The sequence below is a fragment of the Buteo buteo genome, chromosome 21, assembly GCF_964188355.1.
Source record: "Buteo buteo chromosome 21, bButBut1.hap1.1, whole genome shotgun sequence".
Taxonomy (NCBI): Eukaryota; Metazoa; Chordata; class Aves; order Accipitriformes; family Accipitridae; genus Buteo; species Buteo buteo.
The window spans coordinates 6,189,830-6,210,698 of NC_134191.1; the positions used below are offsets into that span (position 1 = coordinate 6,189,830).

At 45.0% G+C, this 20,869-nt stretch overlaps 1 protein-coding gene across 6 annotated transcripts in view; it reads right to left on the minus strand.

The window, feature by feature from the left end:
* Positions 1-19,969, minus strand: part of MITF (melanocyte inducing transcription factor) — a 112,828-nt gene extending 92,859 nt beyond the window's left edge. The window contains exons 1-2 of one of the 6 annotated variants that reach the window (XM_075053293.1): positions 19,723-19,969; positions 19,511-19,629 (exon numbers count right to left, since the gene is read on the minus strand). In XM_075053293.1, the coding sequence (XP_074909394.1) occupies positions 19,511-19,614 (104 nt within the window). In that variant the 5' untranslated portion in view covers positions 19,615-19,629; positions 19,723-19,969. Of the gene's footprint in view, positions 1-18,055; positions 18,186-19,510 lie in introns of those variants that run through there. The other 5 variants (XM_075053292.1, XM_075053296.1, XM_075053294.1 and 2 more) reach the window with 5 other exon arrangements.
* Between the last annotated feature and the right edge of the window lie 900 nt (positions 19,970-20,869).

Consider the following 20,869-nt stretch of genomic DNA (forward strand, 5'->3'; position numbering starts at 1 on the left):
TCATAGCACCTACCAGCAGCACGGGATGCTGGGTCCCAAGCAGGGATCCTAAGTGTTATAGTAGAGTAAGTCATAACATGCAGAACAAAAGCTGTTCACAGAGGACTTCACTGTTGGAGCTCCACACTGATGGGAAAATAACATCACATTTCATAATAATTTCCCTGACATGTGCCAACTACAGAGGAGTCCTCTTCAACCAGTACGGCTCCAAAGTACCCTGTATCAAAGTCCTAGGTCTATATACAAAGCTGCTGAGGAGAAACAAGGTTTATATTCTGATCAATTGTTCAGGATGAAAATACGGGCTCTGACATAATGTAATAGCTATTTTGGCACAACTTTTGAGGAGCATGAGTAAGCAGCCTCTCCTAATTGATGTGCAGATCCTGGAGTGGGTAGTAACTGCATAATAGCTTCATGTTGTCTTCTGAAAGTTAACACAGATGTGAATCCCGTCAAACTAGTCCACAGTTACCAGCAGTGGCTACACACTGGAAGAATTTAATCCTGTTACATCCATTATTTACATTTTCTGTCCCCCATGGAGAATGGATTAACGCAGGACAAACACAGGACAACTTGGACATTACAGCTGCAGTCAACGCAAGTGATTCCAGGTCTCAGTGGTGGCAGGAGGACTCAAGCACCCGATCAAAATACCTTGGCTTAACAAGTTACCATTCAGCAGCTGAGCAGCGAGAGCAGCCACATGTGTTGTTAGACCACAGCCAATGTGTACTAAAACAGCTTAGCTTAGTCTTCGGTCAGAGGTTAGCATTAGCCTGCATTACATCATATTTGCTATGAACCAGGACTTTGCACACAGATAACTGCTACAGTATAGCTGACATCAGTAAATTATTACACAGAATTAACTAAACTATGCTTGAGCCAACAGATTAGCTCAGTGAGCCAGTATATTTGGGACATGGTGCCTATGGAGTAAGCGTGAAGCTCAAGAAAAGAGTTCTGGCAGGTTACCAGACCACTGGCATTACTGCTCATTCATTTAAGAGATTATATGACTGATTCTTGACATACTAAAAGTCATCAAACTGGACTCATTGGTAAAGATGTCACTGACTGCAAGCATGGTACTTGTCACACTTTCTACTGGAATACTTTTAAGACAGCAAAATTCAGCCACATACAGAAAACCAACCACAGGCCAGCAACCATACAACTCATACATCACCTTTACCATGTTTTTATAAGGTCAGCAGTATGATTTTATGTTCCATCTAACCCAACAACCCACTATAAGTGCAAGCTGCTACAGAAGGAGGAGCCCTGCCTCCCCACAGTCTGGTTCTCAACCCTCCCCGGGCTGGGTCTCCTAATCGTGTGGCTGTAGCACAAGTCAGCTCTGTAAGCAGATGGAAAACTTTTTTTTTTTTTTTCTTAAAGCATGTGTGGTCCTTTCCCATTGAATCAGTGAGATAAACCAACTCCCCCTGCAGCCACCCAGCAGCCAGCTCCTTCCCAGGGTGCAGGACTGCACCTCAAGGCACAGACGGGCACGGCCATACCTTCCAGCAGCAGCCTGCAGCCGGAGGAGATCAGGTGTAGCACAAAACCACACCCCACGTAGTGCGTAGTCCTTCTGCCGGCATTCGTAAGGTGAACTTTTACCCCACGTTACTGCCTTAGAAATAAAGTAGTTAAGTAAGTGATAAGAGGCTATTTTTTTTCCTTTAAATCACTCGAATGATAGAAAAGACAAAGTCTCCGATTCTACATATCTAACCTCTAGAGGAGATGGCTGGGCAAACATCAAGCCTCCTGCATCTTCACCTCTGAAGTTTACTGCAGCAGACAATACCAAAGAATTGGCAGAAGTGCACTTTGACATGAGAACGCACGTCACAGGGCAAAAACACGATAAACAGTACTGCTCTACAAATACCTTTGCGTTCATGTTCTGAGTTGGCGTTCTTACACAGTCCCTGATACCCAGACCAAAAAAGATGCATAAACAACATTCTGTGCAGGCAATGTTCAGCAGAAAAGGGGAAAGCTGCCCCTTAGCCCTACAGTCACCCAAAACCTCTGGGCAGCAGAAACTGGCAGTTTTCCAGGCTGTTTAAAGACCTGTATCCAAAGGTAAATCAGAGCATATGAATTGATGTGACGCTAGCAGACCAGTCCTGAAAAGCATGGGACTTACCAGCAGGCACACACTCCACGCACACATGCAATAAGCCTGGCAATTTCTGGGGAAAATTAAAACTGTTTCCCCTTGCATAACAGCTTTGCTCTTGCGAAGGGGTGCGGCAGTATGCACCTATCCTCCAAAGCTGGGAGTAAACAGTCCTCTTACCAGGAAAGATGGGGATGACTTTTCTTTGTAACAGTAAGTTGGATGTGGTAGGATGTAAAATATGGGCACAGCAGTATGAAGAATGCTACCAGATAAGTCACAAACACCAGGCCAATATTTGTGAAGCGACTCTGCTGCCTGCAGGTATAATTCTCCTTCCACATACCACCCTTCTGTGCCTCTCTCCAACAATAAACTCAGTAGAATATGCTGGAGTTTGGCTTCAGTCTTCAGTTACAACAGAGAAGGGGATCTCAACTATTAGCCTGTATCACCCAGTTGAACCAGGGGTCCCTCCATCTTTACACGCTTTCCTCTCAGCCTCTCTGAATGCCTCGCACCTTCTGGCAGTTGTACTGTCACAGCCATCCAATGTCCAGACTTCAGAAAAAGCTGTACAGTAAACCTAAGTGCAATAACAAGTTAGTGTGCCACAACAGAAATCCCAACTCCATTACTAATTCCCAGTTTATTTCAGAACTTTACTTAACCATGCAAATGCAGAGGTAAGGCAGTGCCTTCAAATGCTTTTCATTAAGAACTCAGCATCTAGCACAGCTCCCTGTAAACTGCATATAATCTAATTTCTGCACTACCCTGTTTCAGTTTCTCATTACTGAATATCTTTCATGTTTTAATTCACATGACATTAGATTCGCTGCACGAAACGAGCACCTTCTGAACTCCAGAATAAAATGGAGTTTAATTACTAAACCAGGTTTTTAAGTGAGAGTAAAACTCTATTAATGCCTAAAGCAATGGTAAACTTGACAGCTTAATTGAAGTTAAGCATTGCAGAGTTAAACTGCCCCAACAGCTTTATTCAAGCAGCAGCTCACACAGTGAGACCTCCCAAGATCCCACATTTTACCCAGATGACAGAAGACAGGACTCGTCTGCCCCCGAATCTTGCATTTGCTGTGAGATACTGAAGTGGCATTTCGAGGTGGCCTTGTAAGCCAACATCCAGACCTCTCCCCCCACCTGCTTCTCCTCATCTGCCTTGTACACACCACTGAGGCTTAGAATATATAAGGGGAGACAAACAAAAGCGATGGGGTAAAGAGCTCTCACTGCAGGTAGTACGAGTAGAGGCAAAAAACTACCATCAAGATCTGCCTGCGTCCAGCATTCACATAGTATTAATTTTGTCACCAAGGCACCTAATGGCTAACTAAGCCTTTACCATCCAAAATCACTCTCATTTACATGAGAAAAGCCCAAAAGGACTGCATAAATGCAGACATCATCCTCACCTATAAACTTAAAGTAAGAAGGACCATTGAGCCTACTGAGTCTCAGGTTTGTTGGGAGCTTCTAAATAGTGGTAAGTAACCAAGTCTCTTCCTCAAAAAGCATTACACTGGGAAAGCACCCTTAACTTTCTGCTTATTTCTCAATAGTTATTGGAAATGCAAAAGGAACAGAGTCTGCAGCAGTAAACATGGATTATTTTCTATACTTGATGTTTTGCTATTGACAGTCAACTCCCATTACCCAAGCATGTCAGAGCTTGACAATACAGAGAAATGAATGCAGCCTCAGAAAATACAGACTGAAGACTGTACAGTCAGCACATGTTCATTTCTATGTCTGATATCAAGGGAATCAAGTAAGACTGCTATGCCATTGCATAGCACTGGACTCTTACTGGCTACTGACAGCGTCATTAGATTTGTATTTAATTGCTACACTTTATTTTACCCTGGAAGGCACCTCTGAAGTAAACATTTCCAGTAATTCCAGTAAACTTTTTTTATGCTAAAGAACCCATTCTGCAAGATCTCCAGTTTGTTAGCACTTGAAGCTGCCAAAAGCAATCTGCAGAAAGCTGAAGTGTAGTCCTAGATAACTGCATGATGCAGGACAGCCAGGCAAGACCAGTCCCAACTGAAGCTTAGATACTCAATTCCGTGTGATATTTATTTAATATAGTTTGGCAGAAGTGTATTGTACACTGTCCCAATGAACAGACACACAGTTGCAGGTTACAAAAAGGCACTTTGTGCACAGTACACTGAGGAACCTATTCTAGAATTATCCCAGAGCATGAAATGGCCAAAGGTCATGTTTGCTATTTTAAAAGTAATTTTGACTTTAGTGTATTAATTCCTAGCAGACAAGTTAGTGCTGGTGCATCAAAGAACTGGAATATTTTAGTCAACAGCCTCGTGGAATTATTATACATGTTAAACAGTCCAGATAACATCACAAGCGATGAGCATCCATCAAATGCTTTGCACAAACACCACCAAGGTACAGTTTTGCAGCACTGGACGCAACCTTTGCACTGAAGCTGAAGTGGCTATTAAATGTAACGTTACATCGCAGGGTGCTTTGCATCCATCCACAAGGGGGAATGACAGAGCAAAAAAACTAGTTTGTGTCAAACAACATTGAATGAAGATGAGGAAGAAAACCTGGCGGAAGACTGGAAAGGACGCAGAAGTTTTGCCCACCAGGTCTTCAACTATGCCTGTAGAACCGTTTTTAGGACAAATTGCAACAATTTAGATAAGAAATACATCCCCTTGCCTTACTTAGAAAAGAAAAGCTGAAGGAGTGCAACTTGGGGAGGTGTGCAGCCTCCTGCATACTTCATCTTGTGCACACTGTGATACTTAAGTCAAAAACGGTTTATGCATGAGTTATGTATTAAAAAAAAAAAAAAAAAAGAAAACCAACAAACAAAACCCCACACTTTTTACTGTGAGGGTCATCAATACCCTAACAGGTCACCCAGAGAAGTTGTAGAATCTCTGTCTTTAGAGATACTCAAAACCCAACAAGACATGGCTCTGAGCAACCTACTCGACGTGACAAGCAATGGAGCTGGATGAGATGACCTCCAGAGGCGTCACCTCAATGACCTTGTGATTCTACACAGCCACTGGGAAAACCTTAAAGACTGTTAAAAATAATCATATTCCAAATTTTCAGAACCAGTCCACGTGACACCTGATATTAGACTAATAACGCTGTGGTTGGCTTTGAGACCAATCTAATTTGGATTCAGAAAGCTACAGTCATCTACAGCTCCTTTTTCAGAGGAGCCACACAAGCACTTGCTATCGCAGTAGGCACACAGACACACGCAAGTGCTCAAGGAACTGTTCTTTGTGATTTAAGCCTGTACAAATCTAAATACTCATCTCCCAAATGCCTAAAACTTTCCAATGCCAAGAACTTGAACACTTTACTTCACCTCGCTTAAAAAAAACAAAACCACCACCCCAAAAAACAAACCCATAAGCCAATGCTGTCATCAGGGTATCAGAAACTAAGTGGGCAGTTAAGTCTTTGGCAGGGAGGGGGGGAACCTGACTGATAGTGCTCCTCCTCTGTTAAACAGACTATAGTGAAATTCAGTGAATTCTGCATCGCATGTTGAAAAGATTATACATTTATCTTTTTCTAGTGGGATTTTTTACTTTTCTAAGTAGTATTTCAATGAAAGTGGAATATATTAAAATCACAGTGTCAGGCTCAAAAGTACATCAGATTTAACAGTTTGCCATATGCCGAACACTCTTCTTCCAATCCAACAACATATTCAAATCATGAGCCAAAACTTAAGCATGAAAAGTCTGAAGCAGCACAGTTCACGTGCTTAAAGTTTGCTGGATTGGGGTAGAGCACTCCCGTGTTTGTTACAGCCCTAGGGCTGCAACAAGTTTAAACCTCGGAGTACAAAACCAATTAAATTATTTAGGATTCTGAAATAAAAAAATACATGGAAGTTTGATCAAGGGAGGTCTTTAAACACACACTTAACTTCAGCTGGCGTTTAAGTCTGATCTCTTTCAAAGAAGCCTCAGCATGAACGCTGGATGCTTTCTTTAGCTTGCAGCGCTCACTATGCCAAGGATTCAAACTACATGGCAGGGTAGGGGAGAAGCCTATAGCCTATGGCAGGCATTTGCTCAGGAAGAATGCTTTTGGGAAAGACTATATATCATTTTAATATTTCAATTACTTTTACAACTTCAAACAAGCCCAACTTGTTTCTAAAATTTCACGTCATAAACTAGCACATAGGTACCTCCCTGAATTTTAATTCAAATTCTCATCTTCATCTAACAAGATGCCAGGAAACAGAGAAGAGTCTGTTACCAAAAACTTAGATAAAATTCAGTTAAATTATCCAGATGGTTTTCATTCCACAGAAAATACTAAACCAGCAGTTTGCAGAGCATAGCATTTTCTAAATACACAAAATAAAGAGAAAACAATACACAAGTGGAAAGTGCAAATGCTGAGCCCGTTATATTTTTGTTCCAGCAGAAATGCAACACAATCAATACAATCTTGCAGTTCTAGAGCACCCGTCTTTCTGCTGCCAGGGGTGCTCTGCAACTCTAAGTGCCACCAAATAGAGTGCACACCGTTCCTACTTTGACGACTTATTTTTTCCTACACTACATGCAGTAAGGAGGAACTGCGTTTCCATCACATAGCCCCAAAGCCAGGCATTCCCTATAGCACTACAAGCAGCCAAACAGCACCTACTGAACAACCTATGTACTTTGGATGACTCTGCAAGCAGCCAAATTTAGCACTTTCTCCAAAGTATAGCCTGATTCTGTAGCTCTTAAATACAGGGAACACAGTCTTAGATTAAATAGTGATTACAGAATTGGAATTTCAAGAGCTGTGAAAGTCCTTGCTACAAAAAATAAACCCACTGAAAAGAGACAACAAGGACATATACTGCAATTTTCTGCACTGTATTTAATAAACCTCAATGCAGAGGTATTAAATTACATATGGCAAACATGCATCAGATAATTGTATGACAACACCAGAAACCATTCAAATCCACCACCAGCAGAATTAGAAAACTGATCAGAAAGATCAGCAAGAGATAAGCCATGGAAAAATATCTCTGCAGTTACAGATGGATATTCATCCCTTTTACACGGCATCTCACTAAAACGTTTCATAGCAACGGGGCAGGAGTTATCAGATAGCAGGGGATGAGACTGGTAACCATACAAACCAGTACCATCCTCCAGCTCACAGCACATCTCAAAAATGGTATGAGAAAACAGGCAACTGAGCAAAGCCGGTACTTAAACAAGGAGGAGCTGTAAGAAATCATTAATGATTTCTTCTTTAGATCATTAATATGTTTCTTCCTGCAGTACTGCTGGTCTTCCACATCAGCCAGCCAGCACGGCACAGACAAGAGCATCACCACGATCTGCTGAACATTGCACCATAATGAAAGCACACCGATTCTCTCGCAATCCTTTGGGAGAGCGGGACCTGTCATCTTCCGTGTGCCTCTGTCTCTGTGCCTACCTGGAAGAGCTGCACTGCCCAGGCTGCGCAGGAGAAGCTCTGGGCATGAAAATGGTGGGATTACCAGCTGAGACTGCACCCACCACCAGAGGTGCTCCAGGTTGCAGCTCAATGCAAGAGCCACCTTTTCTCACGAGCCTCCTTTCACTGAGCTGGTATGCAGCGCGACACTCGGCACAGCAGAATGGCATTTAGGAACATGAGATCATTGGACCTGTTCCTCTGCAGGTCTATTTATAGTCTCAAGTGGTGCTGCAAGGCAAAAGGCCAAACGGTCAACAGTTTCAAAGAGCAGGTCCCTGAAGATCCCACCTGAGACCCAAGAACACACACACACACCAGATCAGTGCAAGAGATCACTGCAGACCCAGAGGAGGGAAATTTTGTGCTATGGAGATCATGGCACCCCAGCACAACTCTTACAAAGCACCTTCATTAGAAAGGCTCAGTGAGGGATAATTAACAGTCTCATCCACAAATGAGGACTCCTTTGGAAAGAGTAATTACTGCCTACTCAGAGGGATCCCTCCCAGAAAGCAGGAGGCTGCTGTAAAAAGTAGGGTGGCCAATTCCTTTGGGAAATACCAAAAAGGCTGCAAGAAAGACCCTTCCCAACTCTGCAAACATGCAGCAGCAGCAGCACCACCAGACCCCTTCCAGCCAGCCCTGTCTTCTTTGCAGGGGCAGCTCCAGCACCTTCGAGATCCTTGTAACAGGCAGATCTGTTTCACGCTTTTCTACATTACTCAACACACTTGAAAATACAGAAAGTCCTTGCTGGCCCACAGCATCTTCAGGGCTAACAGCTCCTACAGCACAGCTTTGTACAGTAAATACCAAAAGCTGTATTAGCTGGGAACCAAACTGTCACTTGCAGAATACTTTTGCAATTAGATTGAAACTGTAAATTGTGCAACAAGCTAAATAAAAAACAAGTTTGTGATAGAGACATAATTGTATTTCATCTCCTGCCTTACTCACTTTACTCCTTTGTAACTCACTTCCACACAGACTCAATCTTCTCTTGCTGTACCACAAATGATTTCACCTTCCTAAAAAAGTAAGCACTCTTAAGAAATAACGTATACTTGTCTTCACTCTTAATATCCACCTTTGCCTGACGGCTTCCTCACCAACATATACCACTCAGAGGGCCCTTCGGCCACCAGTACCATCAGAGAGTCCACAGCACCCTTCGACTTCTTTGACCTTCCTTCAACAGTTCAGGAGTCTCTGGTTCCCATAATCCTAAAGACATTTTCCCTTAATCCAACTATCTGTGCCCCAAATAACACTCGTATTTCAAGCAGGTCCCCATGTTTCATGCTGTGACCTCAACTACAGAGATTTGGACAACCATTTTCTAGTAACAGATGGACCTGAAAACGATCTAATTCCTGAGCACATCTTCCTTGCCTCCTGGTAGAGCTGTTCCACTTTGTACAAATAACTATTTTCTGGAGCAGGGTGAGAACCATCCCAGGCAAATGCTCACTCCCTTGTGTTACACCAACCCACTCCTGTCCCAACCAGTTCAATGAATACTACACAAGGCAAAACAGACTAGCTTCTGCAGAAGTGACACATGAAAAAGCCCATGGTTTATTGGTTTGGGCACTCCAAAGGGTGGTGGACATGTTCAATCCCATGTTTTGAGTCACAGACAGGACCGGAACTCAAAACTTCTGTGTCCCAAGTGGATACAGCTGGGATAGGGGGGTGTCGCACTAGCTGCTCTTCCTCATCTCCGTAAAAGCAGACCTGTCTTTGGCACGTCACTCCGAGAAAGGTTTAGGAACAGCTCACCTAGACCAGACAACCAAATCTTCAAGAGACAGCATTCAACGCCGATACCAGCCTCTTACACCCTTCGCTGGCTGACTCAGGCAATCCCCCACTCCACATGCTGGCTTTCACAAGCCTTCTTCGAAGCCACCTTTCCCCCATGCGTTCTGTAAGGAACCTAGACACCTACCTCACGGGTTTTTTTTAATTCCACTAGGCAGCAGAACACATAAAAAATGAGATGATGCAACACCAAGCCGAAGTTCCCCTTATGAATATAGCCCTAGGTGCCCAACAGGATGTGACAGGTGGACGGACAGGCGAGCTGAGCAGGAGGATGAGGTCACGAAATGAGCAGTTGCACAGCATACTACTAATCTTAAATTCCAAACTCATTATGCACAAGCCCAACAAACAAAGGAGCAGCTTAACAGATTTACAATGTGCCTTCTCCAAGGGTGGAATAATTATTTATCAGATAGCAACCTTCGTGTTACAACAGCAATAAATAAATAAATGATCCCAGCAACTCTTCTGAACCATGCCTATGTCTTCACTAGGCAGACTGACATCTGGGATGTGCCTTTAGCTTGGTTGAGCTTGGGCAGAATTGTAAATATGTCGTACAAATAAAGTAAAGTTTGCTAGACTGAGCAGAAACCCACACGCAGTAGTTAATGGCATCCCAGAGGACCCACCGCAAGAGCCCCACACCCCCCTTAACTCCTTCCAGCTTCCAATGCACAGCCCCTAAGAGTTTTTTCCCTTTCTTTTTCCGTAAGATCATTCCCTCCTGCGTGTGTACACATCTCAGTATCATTCTGATCTCATTCTCTCAGGTTGCAACTGTTATTTATTCGGGCTGAAGTCCACAAACATTATAAAAAGGGTTTGTACCTCTCTATTCCTAGTTTGGCTTTACAGCTGTGTGTTACCATGCAAGGACATATCCAGAAAAAGCTTCTCCAAAGCAAGTCATGTTTTACACTAACTCTCTCCTTTATTTAGATAAAACCCAAATAATCCTGAAAGGAAGTAGTAAATGTGCACAAAACATGCTCAGCCAGGCTCTCCCACTCAGGTATCTCAATGATCCTTTTCCATCTCTACAGTACTATTCCAACTTCCCAATCTGAAGCTCCAGGACCACAAACCCCTCCCGCCCTTGCCCATATTCCCCATCTCTTGCCATCTGACAGCTTTCAAAGTCTGCTCCCATCTTCTCACCCTGAAACAGTTTCCAGCTGATTTAGCTCCATCCGAAGTTTTCTAGCCAGCTGCTTCTCCTCCAGAAATGATCACAGTAATTCCTATTTTCTATATGTGTTTACATGTTACAACAGGATGGCTGGCAGTAAGATTAGTAACGATCATTCATCGTTCCCGTCTCCATTCTCTGAAGCATCCTTCATTTGGGACATTCCAGTTGTTCCCACTTCTTGTTACTTTTCTCTGGTCTCCAGATCCCAAGGCCCCTGCCCTACTAGGTTTCTACCATTCATACAGCAGTTTGTGTTGTCACACACTGGAAAGACAAGAAACGATGCCTCAGCATCCTAGGGTTACAGGCAAGCTTTGACAATACAGTATCTGTTACTGGCATGATGCTTTAAACCCATTAAACTTGGCAAGCTTCCAGCACCTAAATATCTCCGAGATGATCAACATCTTTCCAGGTACCCAAACCACTAATTTTCATCATGTAAAGTCCCCTTCCCTCAGAATTCATCACAAAAATTCTTTAATGTAACAGTAGGACAAACCAGGCACATAATACTTGCACACAAACAAAGCTTGCCCTTGTAGGTTTGAACAGATACCTTCCTACTCCCTGCAACTTCAGTGGTCTCTTCACAAGCAGTCTCACGAGGTGGCGTGAGAAGACCAGACCCCCCAGCACGCTCCACCCAACCACACCAGCCTGAGCAGCAGGTTCAGGTGGGTTCATGCCCGTTTTGTGTCAAAAGAGCAGCACAAACAGAGGTGAAACGTACCTGTGAAACTAGATCACCATTTTGGGGGGAGCATGTAAGAAGGATGAATCCAGTTCTTCCAAGAGACAGCAACTGCCGCATCATCTCAAATGCGACTGTTTCCCTTAGCCAAAACGTCCCTATGAAATACCGACTGCAGGATTGATCTCCAGCCGCCTGACACCGTACCTGTGGTGTTCTAGAGTAAGCCTGTGGTATTCTAGAGTAAGAGAAAAACGGTCTGGAAAAAAGGTATTTGCTTGTTCTTGATGCTCATTTCTCCAAGTAATACAGAATTCATAAACTCCACATCTGCAAATGTATGTCTGCCTACACTGTAAAGGAATAATCTTCATGGGAACCAATTTAAAATAAAAAAAAAAAACCAAACTTGTTTACTGTTAGAGGCTGTTAATTACAACATTAAAATACTAGCCCGAACCCCACATTAAACTTGCATTCTGTTTTACATAGCAGTATACGTAACAATCATCACAGCAAGCAGCTCTATTGGCTCATGCTGGAAGAAGTAATTATATATCACAGCAACACATTTTTGCCCTTCAACCTGCCAGTCCAGTCCATGCAGCAGCTATGAGCAGCAGGTCAGGGCGGAGGGGAGCCTACAGAGGGTTTCTACATAATCACTTACCACTGAAGAAAAAAAAAAAAAAAAAAAAAAAAAAAGAGGCTATAAACCACCAGACCCTGGCTTGCATGCTTGGCAGAAAGCTGCTAACACAAACATTACAGCAGCCCTTGCAGCAGAGATGTTACCAGAAAAAATGAGCTCGATCCAAAGGTACTATTAGTGGTTAAAGTATTAGCTAGCAGTTATATTGCAAGCCTTCCTTACTAATTTTCACAATCTTTGTACTTGTACCAGTGATACCCACACCATTGTCTTTCACTTGGACGTTCCTATGTCCTCTTTGAAACACTTTTTCTCAGGTGAAGCCCAAGGACATCAATGACTAGGGCCTATGCAAGTCACAAGCTGAAATTCTGGCCAAAGATACTGGCACAGAGCCGTTCCAAAAGGCACCCCAAAATTGCTAGTGCCCATCCGCAGCAAGCAGACCCTTGGCGTATCTAACACTGAAAACTGCATGTAACTTCTATCTTGGAGATGGGCTGGAGGACAGGCTGATCTGCTTCAGACTGTATTACAGTCTTTGGTTCCAGTGAACCTAAATATTTCAATCTTGATACGCAAAGCAGCATCAGGTTTTCTACAGCTGTTGCAGATAAAGCCGTAGCATTGTTATATTACGAATATGCAACAATATTCCTTTTCCTGTGCTGTTTTTCCCCAGCATGAAATGAAGCATAGAACTACATGCAAGCCAACAGTCATCCTGTTACTGTTTAGCTGCTGGGATTATTAAAAAATAAATAAATAAATAAAATAATCACAGTTCTAGTACAGTGATGCAATAGTTAACTGCCCAGCAAAATCTGCCATGCCATGCTGCTTAATCATGTTGTCTTTGTTCCAGCAAAAAAAGATATTAAAAGACAGTGAATTTTACCAAACAAAAACGTTACAACCAATGCATTTCAAAAACTTGTTGAATCAAAAATAGAACAAGACAGACAATAATGGCCAAGAGCCTGACCAGCTTAATGGAAGTTGGACTCTCATTTTGTTCCCAACACTGAAACAGCAGATCATTCTCGGAAGACAGTTAACAGCCAACACACAACTTGAATTTTTAGCAGAAAAGTAAACAGAAAATTACTCCTTCCATCTCATTTTCAAAGTCTTAAAGTGTGTTGCTTTAGAAAGCAAACCTAGAAATAGGAGGACAGCATAGTAAGTGTCAGAACAGGTTTCTCCTGTACCTTTGTTTCTAAGCAGCTGTACAGATTTCTTCCCATTGAACTTTCAATCACAGAACACAGTGAGAGGCTGAATTTGTTTATAAAATAACACATCTGCAAGTCTCTTCTGCTCTCATTCCCCAGTTTTCTTCTAGATCCTGACCAAACCATACAGCAGGAATTAGTCACGCTGCCTACCACCGTGCTGGAAAGGACCTCTGATACATCACCGTAAGTGCCAAATAAAAACATACACAGTGCAGAATAAGCTCTGCAGTGACTTGTTAATGACAACTGGTAGGTTCACAGCAGCCCCAAAAATTTTGGTCCAGAGGCCTGTGAAATTACCTCCACTACACGCAGGGACATGTGCAGTACCAGGGCACCCCACCTGTCCATCAGCAGGGCTGCATCAGTTTATTTTCAGCCATTCAAAAGACAGAAGAATATACTGATTCAAATTATCACCTGGATTCTGTAAATCAACAGTAGCCAGCTAGGGAGCCTCCTCCTCACCAGAAAGGTATGGATGTATTTCATGCAGAGTGCATATGTACTTACACAACTAATACAGCCAGCCGTCCGATAAATAAAAAGAAAATACATGTGTATACTAAAAGGTGCACAGTCAGTGCAGTCAGCTCAGCCTCAAAATATCTGTGCACTCTCTGATCAGTTTGGCAGCTAAACAAAATCCTCCCAAGGAAAGCAGCCTAGGGAAGCAAAAAGGTGTCGTTCAATAGTTCCTATCAAAGCAAATGCTGAACTGAATTTCATGGGCTATTTCTGTTTCCTTGCTAAATAGCAAAGGCCTACTGCAAATAACAGAGCGAGAGTTTCGCCGAAGAGAAAAGGTCAGCAAGGATCTCTCGCCACTGAAAATGCTCTGCTACAGACAGGGAGCAGCACCGGCTCCCAGTATAAAGAAATATAAAGAAATACTGCTTATTGTCTCCACATGTTTATACAACAGACACTGCAATTGCAGCCTTTCCTTTTAAGACTGTTTTCAAAAATAAGAAAGCACAAAAAGTTGTGGCAAGGGTTTCCTTCCCAGTGAAGCGAATTTGAGGTGCAGAATAAACATGGGATTATTGACTCACTCACAAAAATGTTACCGGAGATATTTCAAAGAGACGTACTTTTGGCTTAGCTCTACTCCCACTGACGTTGGTTAAGACTTCTACCATTGACTTCAGTCAGTGCTAGCCTACGTATCACTTTAAAGTCAGCTATTATTACCTTTTAGTTTAAAATATGTAATGTTCCTCTGTAACAGACGGAAAAATATTTCAGGAACTTTTTAAATCTGTTCCTCCAAGATACTTTTTTTTTTTTTTTTTTTTAAACACACTGAGACGCGGTTCCTGGATGCAAGCACATGTGACCTGTTCTAAATAAAGGATATTTTCCACTTCTTGCACAACTGGAACAGATATAAGCAGTAGCTTGAACAAACTGCATTGCAGAACCCAACCAGAATACAAAACACTTGAATAAGATCCATAAATAGCAGTAATATGAAAAGACTACCTCCAATAAGGCACAAACTCAATGTTGAGAAGCCTAATGTAATCAAGTTCAAATTTAATCATGCTGCAAAGTTCATTTACAAAATTAAATTTGATCATCTGCAGACTAAGGCACTTTAGAAAAGTCCTCTTTGGCTCCAGAGTAAGTACACATTTCAAAAATGTGTGCCTCTGGTGTAATTAATATTTCCTCAACAAACACTGTCTATTAAAAGGGAAGTTTTAACTAAATCAAGACCTCAATGTTTAGCACAGTACCAGAAGAGGGGGGAAAAAAAAGCCAAAGCCAAAACCAAAACAACAACAAACAAAAAAACCAGGAGTGCTTTACAGAAGATCCTGACTGGGTAGAAATGAGGTACTAGCTGATATAAGTAAAGTATTGAAGGTTTACATTAAAAAAAAAAAAAAAAAAAAAAGGCATTTGGACACCAGGAATTATAAGAATTTTATAAAAACATCACTGCTTTAATAAGGACAAACTCTACATGTCAATGCTATTGCTCATAAAGCAAGAATAAGCTTCCTAAAAACCAATCATGCAACTTAAAAGCATTTCCTAATAATGTTTTCCACTAAAAATACTTCAGTAACTACATCATTCTGGTGCTTTTTAACAAGTCTGAAACTAAATAAGCTGGGAAAGGGCAATAGAAAATAGCACAAATAGCAGCAATTTACCTGCAGGTACCTGGTTTTATTAAGAGCAAGGCAGTAAGTTACAATAACTGACAATAATTTGCTGGCATTTGCTAGGTCGCGTGTACCATCCAAATGGACACACATTACAGAGAACCAAAAAAACAGAGAAAAGCAACTGAATGTAGATTTATTTTTTTTTTGCTGCATTTTGGCACATCTGGGTTGGTTCAGACCACCCTGTGCAAAGGCAGACTGTAAAGTCTTTACTTCCAGATTCTACTTTGATATCCAAAACATTGCTTTAATAAGTCAAATGATCTAAAGAATCTACATTAGCAGTATGATAGATGTAACTTAAGCCTACAGTGCCCTGATGACTGCATGTGGATACATCAGAAGCTGTGTTTGCTTTTGGTAATAACCGATTATTTTCTTCAACTGATCACCTGAAAATAAAACTCCATCGATTTCGTTGTGCACTGCTTGTACTGGAAAAGAAATCTTATTTACTTGTTCATTACACAAACACATACATATTTAAGTGTATGTACTTATAAATTGTTATCCTTTGGGAATATGGCAGGAGAGGAATGAAGTATGAATGTGAGGAAAAAAAATAAATCTCATTGTCTTAGTGGCTAGTCATACAATCCAGTTTCCTCCCACAGTGAAAAGTGACTGGAGAAACCAAAGCGACTGAAACATCTTCTCAGTTTTCAAAGACATTCAACCACAGTAAATTCCAGAGAACCCTTAAATGTAGCTAGCACTTAGCACGAGAAGCTAACTTCTCATGAGTCCGAGGGGTTTAGGAAATATGGTTGGAACTGATGCATTTCAGCCCCATGTATTCTCTCCATCCCTTGTGATTAAAACTTTTTGCCGGGCTTACATTTTTCCTTGGCCTCTAGCATTCAATTGTGGCTTGGCCTAAGTTAGTACAGTATTTACTGCAAAAAGCTTTTATTATCGGACCCCTTGCGGCTCTGGATTGCAGACTTGAATTATGAAATACGGATGGAGTAACTGCAAGGGTACACCGAAGAGGAGAAATCTTTAACTGGATGTCATGTATTGGAAAACAAGCAATCTGAGAAGCGAATAGGAGAGTGAAGGACAGCAATATCGGCAGGGCTGAGTTAAAGTGGGCAACAAAAAAAAGTTTCTTCTTGGTTCAGAGCACTGGCATTCCTACGTATTTCTAAGCTGGATGGCTTTTTCTATGTACTCACAATTTCGGCTGCTATGAGCAAACCAAGGACCCGTCTCACCTCTTAATGGTTAAAAAAGATCAGGGAAAGCCCTGAATGTTGCTAGGAAATCAGCAGTTCTCACCAGGGAAGAGCAGATTGCTACTTAGACTCATCTCCTAACATCAGCTATTGCCTCTGGTTTGCCTGCTCCCCAGGCACCCTTCCAGAGCAAGGCTGCAGAGAAGACAGTAAGAAAGCAATTCCCATGGACGCAGTCCCATTGCTACACCACACTGACCTGGTGCTATTCCACTGGCTGCTGTGCAATTACTCCTGATTTACATCCACAAGAGAAAGCAGCAGGGTGATGTTGGATACCCTTGATAATCATCAGTCAGACTGGTTTCAGGCCTGAGCAAAGCTGAAGGACCACAGAAGTCCTCTTAGATTACGATCTGCACATCATGAAGCAAACAGGTTTGTGAGCCACTTCTGCCTCCTGTTATCATCAAGTTTTATCAGTCTGGCTCCAGGGACAGGTGTATATGGACCTGGCAGGGGCCCCCAGCTCCTTTGCTTCTTCATCTCCCACAAGACCAGGAAGACAACTGAGACTCTACCTGGAGGTAAGAGCTGTACGTGAGCTGGGGAGGCTCCACACCAAGGTTAAACATGTCAGTTTGCTACCTGCCAGAAAAACCAGGGGTTGTTATTCCACCCTCAGGGCTCCCTCTTCTTGTACGCATGGGTACGTGTGGAGGGACACGAGGCAGACTAGGGCAAGTTGGTCACTTTTCCTACCCAACAAGCCCTTCTGGAAACATAGGAACATCCTGAGGCACCACCAGGATGTCAGGATGACTGACACGGGGGCCCACTTTTAAACCCAAAGGGTGGGCAGCGCTGGCTCTGCAGGAATATCGGGTAAGAATATACTGGGGCAATTCAGTCTAGGGAAGTCTGAAGCGACAACATTTAAAAGATGGCCAAATACTCCAGTGCTTCATTACAGAGCATCTTTATTCACTTCCCCCTGGGAGAAGTGAACAATGCAGGGATGCATTCGGGTCCCAAAGCATCAAGTCAGAGGAATGAAAAGCAGTTGGAACATCTGTGCAAGGTCAAACGCAGACCTGCTATCTAAGCTCCAGTGCAGACCTACTATCTATACTCTATGCCCACACCCTCTGAAGGCACAGACAAACTGCTGACTACAAAGTGGACGACCATAAAGGGACAACTCCTGCACACCAGTTAGAACCCGCGGCTGGTGCAAACGGCGCTATTTGACAACGGTGCAGTTGTCACGATCTACCCCGCGGCTGCTGCACTCCCCTGCTGATGCAGGCACTGAACCCAAAGCCCTGCAGGTCTCCCAGCTGCCTCCATCACAGCTGGAACCCACCATGACCGGTGAACCCATCTTCTTCTCTGGGCTGTCCTCTCTCCGCCCATTAGCACTGGCTCCCAGCTAAATACCTGATTAACGGCAACTTCCCCGCACAACCTTGGAGGGCAGAGGAGTTCTGGCAGCGTTGGTTAGGTTGGCTGGCCTGTCAGGCTGTGAATGGCTGCACATCACCACCACTACACACGCCACTTCTTGGCAATCCTAAAGGTTCAATGCAAGATAGGGCTGCTGTGAAGACAGGCTGCAGGAGGTGGCCCCTGATTTGCCAGTCCTCGCAACAGTGACAGAATTTTTGAACACCTTTTGCTACAAGATCTTCAATGTTTCTTAAACATTCAGAGCATGATCGAAAATTCATTTGTTTACTTTGAAGTCTGTCTGACAGACAGTACAAGCTAAGCTCATTCTAGCACAGTTTTTTAAAAAATATTTACCTTCTCACTGATTTTTCAAATGCATGCACAGACGTACGAAGAGCATTGTTTAAAACTAAAACCCATGACTATAAAGACAGGCTAACAACAGAATTGATTACAAACAAGATACATTTGCAGCAACGACCTTATATTCAACTGAGTACTGCTAAGGAGAGTGTCACGACGAAATGGAGGGCTTGTTACCGCCAGAGTACTTTGAATGAAAAAGCAGAGGAGAGAGAAACATGCCGTTGCTGACAAGGTAGATGCTCAAGGCGCGGGAGAGCGTTTGCTTTCTTTTTCCAGCCGCAGGACGGAAAGCGCGTACCTAACACCCCGCGAGCGAGAGAAACACGCACTGCCTGATTTCCCTTCGAGGGCCATATCTATGCAACGCAGCCACTCCAGATAAGAATAAAGCATCTATTTCGGGGGCGGGGGGGGGGGGGGGGGGAATACTTTAGGAAGAAAGTGACGTACCTAGGCAAAAGTTTCCAGTCCCCAATCAACTGCAAGTAACAAACCGTCTCCCAAAGTCGGAAAACAAACAAACAAACAAAAAAAAAGCTCAAAACAACCTTACACCGCCGCAAGACCTTGCAACAACTCTGCAGCTTGGCGCTGACCCCACCCGGCCGCACCTGCCCGCTGGAAGGGGGGGGAAGAACGGGACGGGCGTGAGCAGCGGCGGAGCTCAGCGGGGGCGGGGGGAGAGGTGCCCCCGATACCTTCTACACACACATATACACGCAGACACAGAAAGAGAGAGGAGCCCACGGGCGGCGGGGGCTCCCCCGGCGTGACAGCGAGGCCCCGCACGGCCAACAATGCCCTTTACATAACGCCGGCCCGGCCCGCCCTCCCGCCCAACAACGCCGCTATTATGGCAGGAAGCGCTAAATGGCCGCCCCGTTGCGCAGGATGCCTCCCCTCAGCGCGGGGGGTTGGCGCCGGGGGGCGTGGGGGGGGACTAGAAGGGTTGGGGGGGGGTATTTGAGCGTTTCGAAACGGCCTGACTCAGCGTGGGGACCCCGCGGTGAGTGAGGGGAGAATTTTAGGACGGGGGGGGGGGGGGAACGGCGTCCTGCGGCCGGCGCCTTGTCCCACCTGCTCTTGAGGGGCTGGCTCTTCAGCTCGTAGTAGGTCTTGGGCTCCTCGTGGAACTCCTCGCCCACCTCGAAGTCCGGCACGATCCCCGACTCCGCCTGCATCGTCGCCGCCGCCGACTGCGTGAGGGGAGAGACGGGAGGTTACCGCCGAGCCGAGCCGCGCCGCGCCGCCCGCTCCCACACAGACACACAGACAGACAGACCACGGACACGGACAGCGCCGCCGCCCGCCCCGCCTTGGGACTTGTAGTCCGCCCCGGGGCCGGCCCGGCCGCCTCCGCCCGCCGCGCAAACTACAACTCCCGCCGCTCCGCTCCGCTCCGCTCCGGGCAGGGCCGGGCCCGCCGCTGTCAGGCGGGGGCGGCGGCGATCGCAACCGAGCCGTGCCCGCCACCTGCCGCCCCGCCTCCCCGGGGATGACGTCACGCGGCTCTGACGGCGGGCCGGCGGCCGCCGGGCCGCGCGTGACGTCACGCCTGCCCTTCTGCTAGCGGGGGGGGGGGGGGGGGGGAATCGTTCCGGCCCGGAGCGGAGAGCTGCGGCTCGGGGAGGGGGGGGGATCACCACGGCGGCTGCAAAAAATAATTTAAAAAAATTAAAAAAAAAAAGAGGGGGGGGGAGAGAAACGCGAAAGGGGTTTTCGTCACAACCCACGGAAACGTCTGGCAAAGGGTCGCGTCAGATTTATTTTGCTGGGTGCGAAAGCGACGGGCGTTTGCCTCCCAGAACTGTTTGCACTTATTCTATATAAATTCTCGGCACGAGAATTTGCAGCTCGGAGAGGCTTCCTCCAAACTTCACGTGCCTTTAGAAGCGAGCGAAAGCTCATAAGCGTTGCGAGGAAAGGTGCAATAAAATTAAACATTTGAGAGCCGGCCGGGTTTCGATGATCTGCAGCAGAAAATTTGTAATGCCGCCTCGTCTTCCAGATTGGCTCCTGCGGGATTAGGAAACAAAGAGCAGATAATCTTCGAACGCGGAGTTAAGCCTCTGCCGCGCTCCGTCGGACCCGCGCCGGGGCCCGGGGACAGCAGGAGGGCATGGCGGCCAGGGTGGGCACGGGGGGATTGGGGTGATGTCGGGAATCGGGGACGTCCCGTGCCTGCTCAGCCCCTGGGGGGGGTTGGTCCCTCCTGGGGTTCAAAGGCCCTGGGGGTGGAGGGTCCCATTCTGGACTTGTTAAATGGTCCTGCGTGGCCGTGTCTTCTCCAGATCGGGGTTTCGGTGGGAGGCCGCGGTGCTGCAGGGAGGTGGGTTTTGGGAGCGGGGCCGTGTTCCCACGCTCACGAGGGGCTGTGTGTCGGCACTGACCGTCAGGACGTTCCCCTTCACAATCCAGAGGGTGAGAAATCGTCCT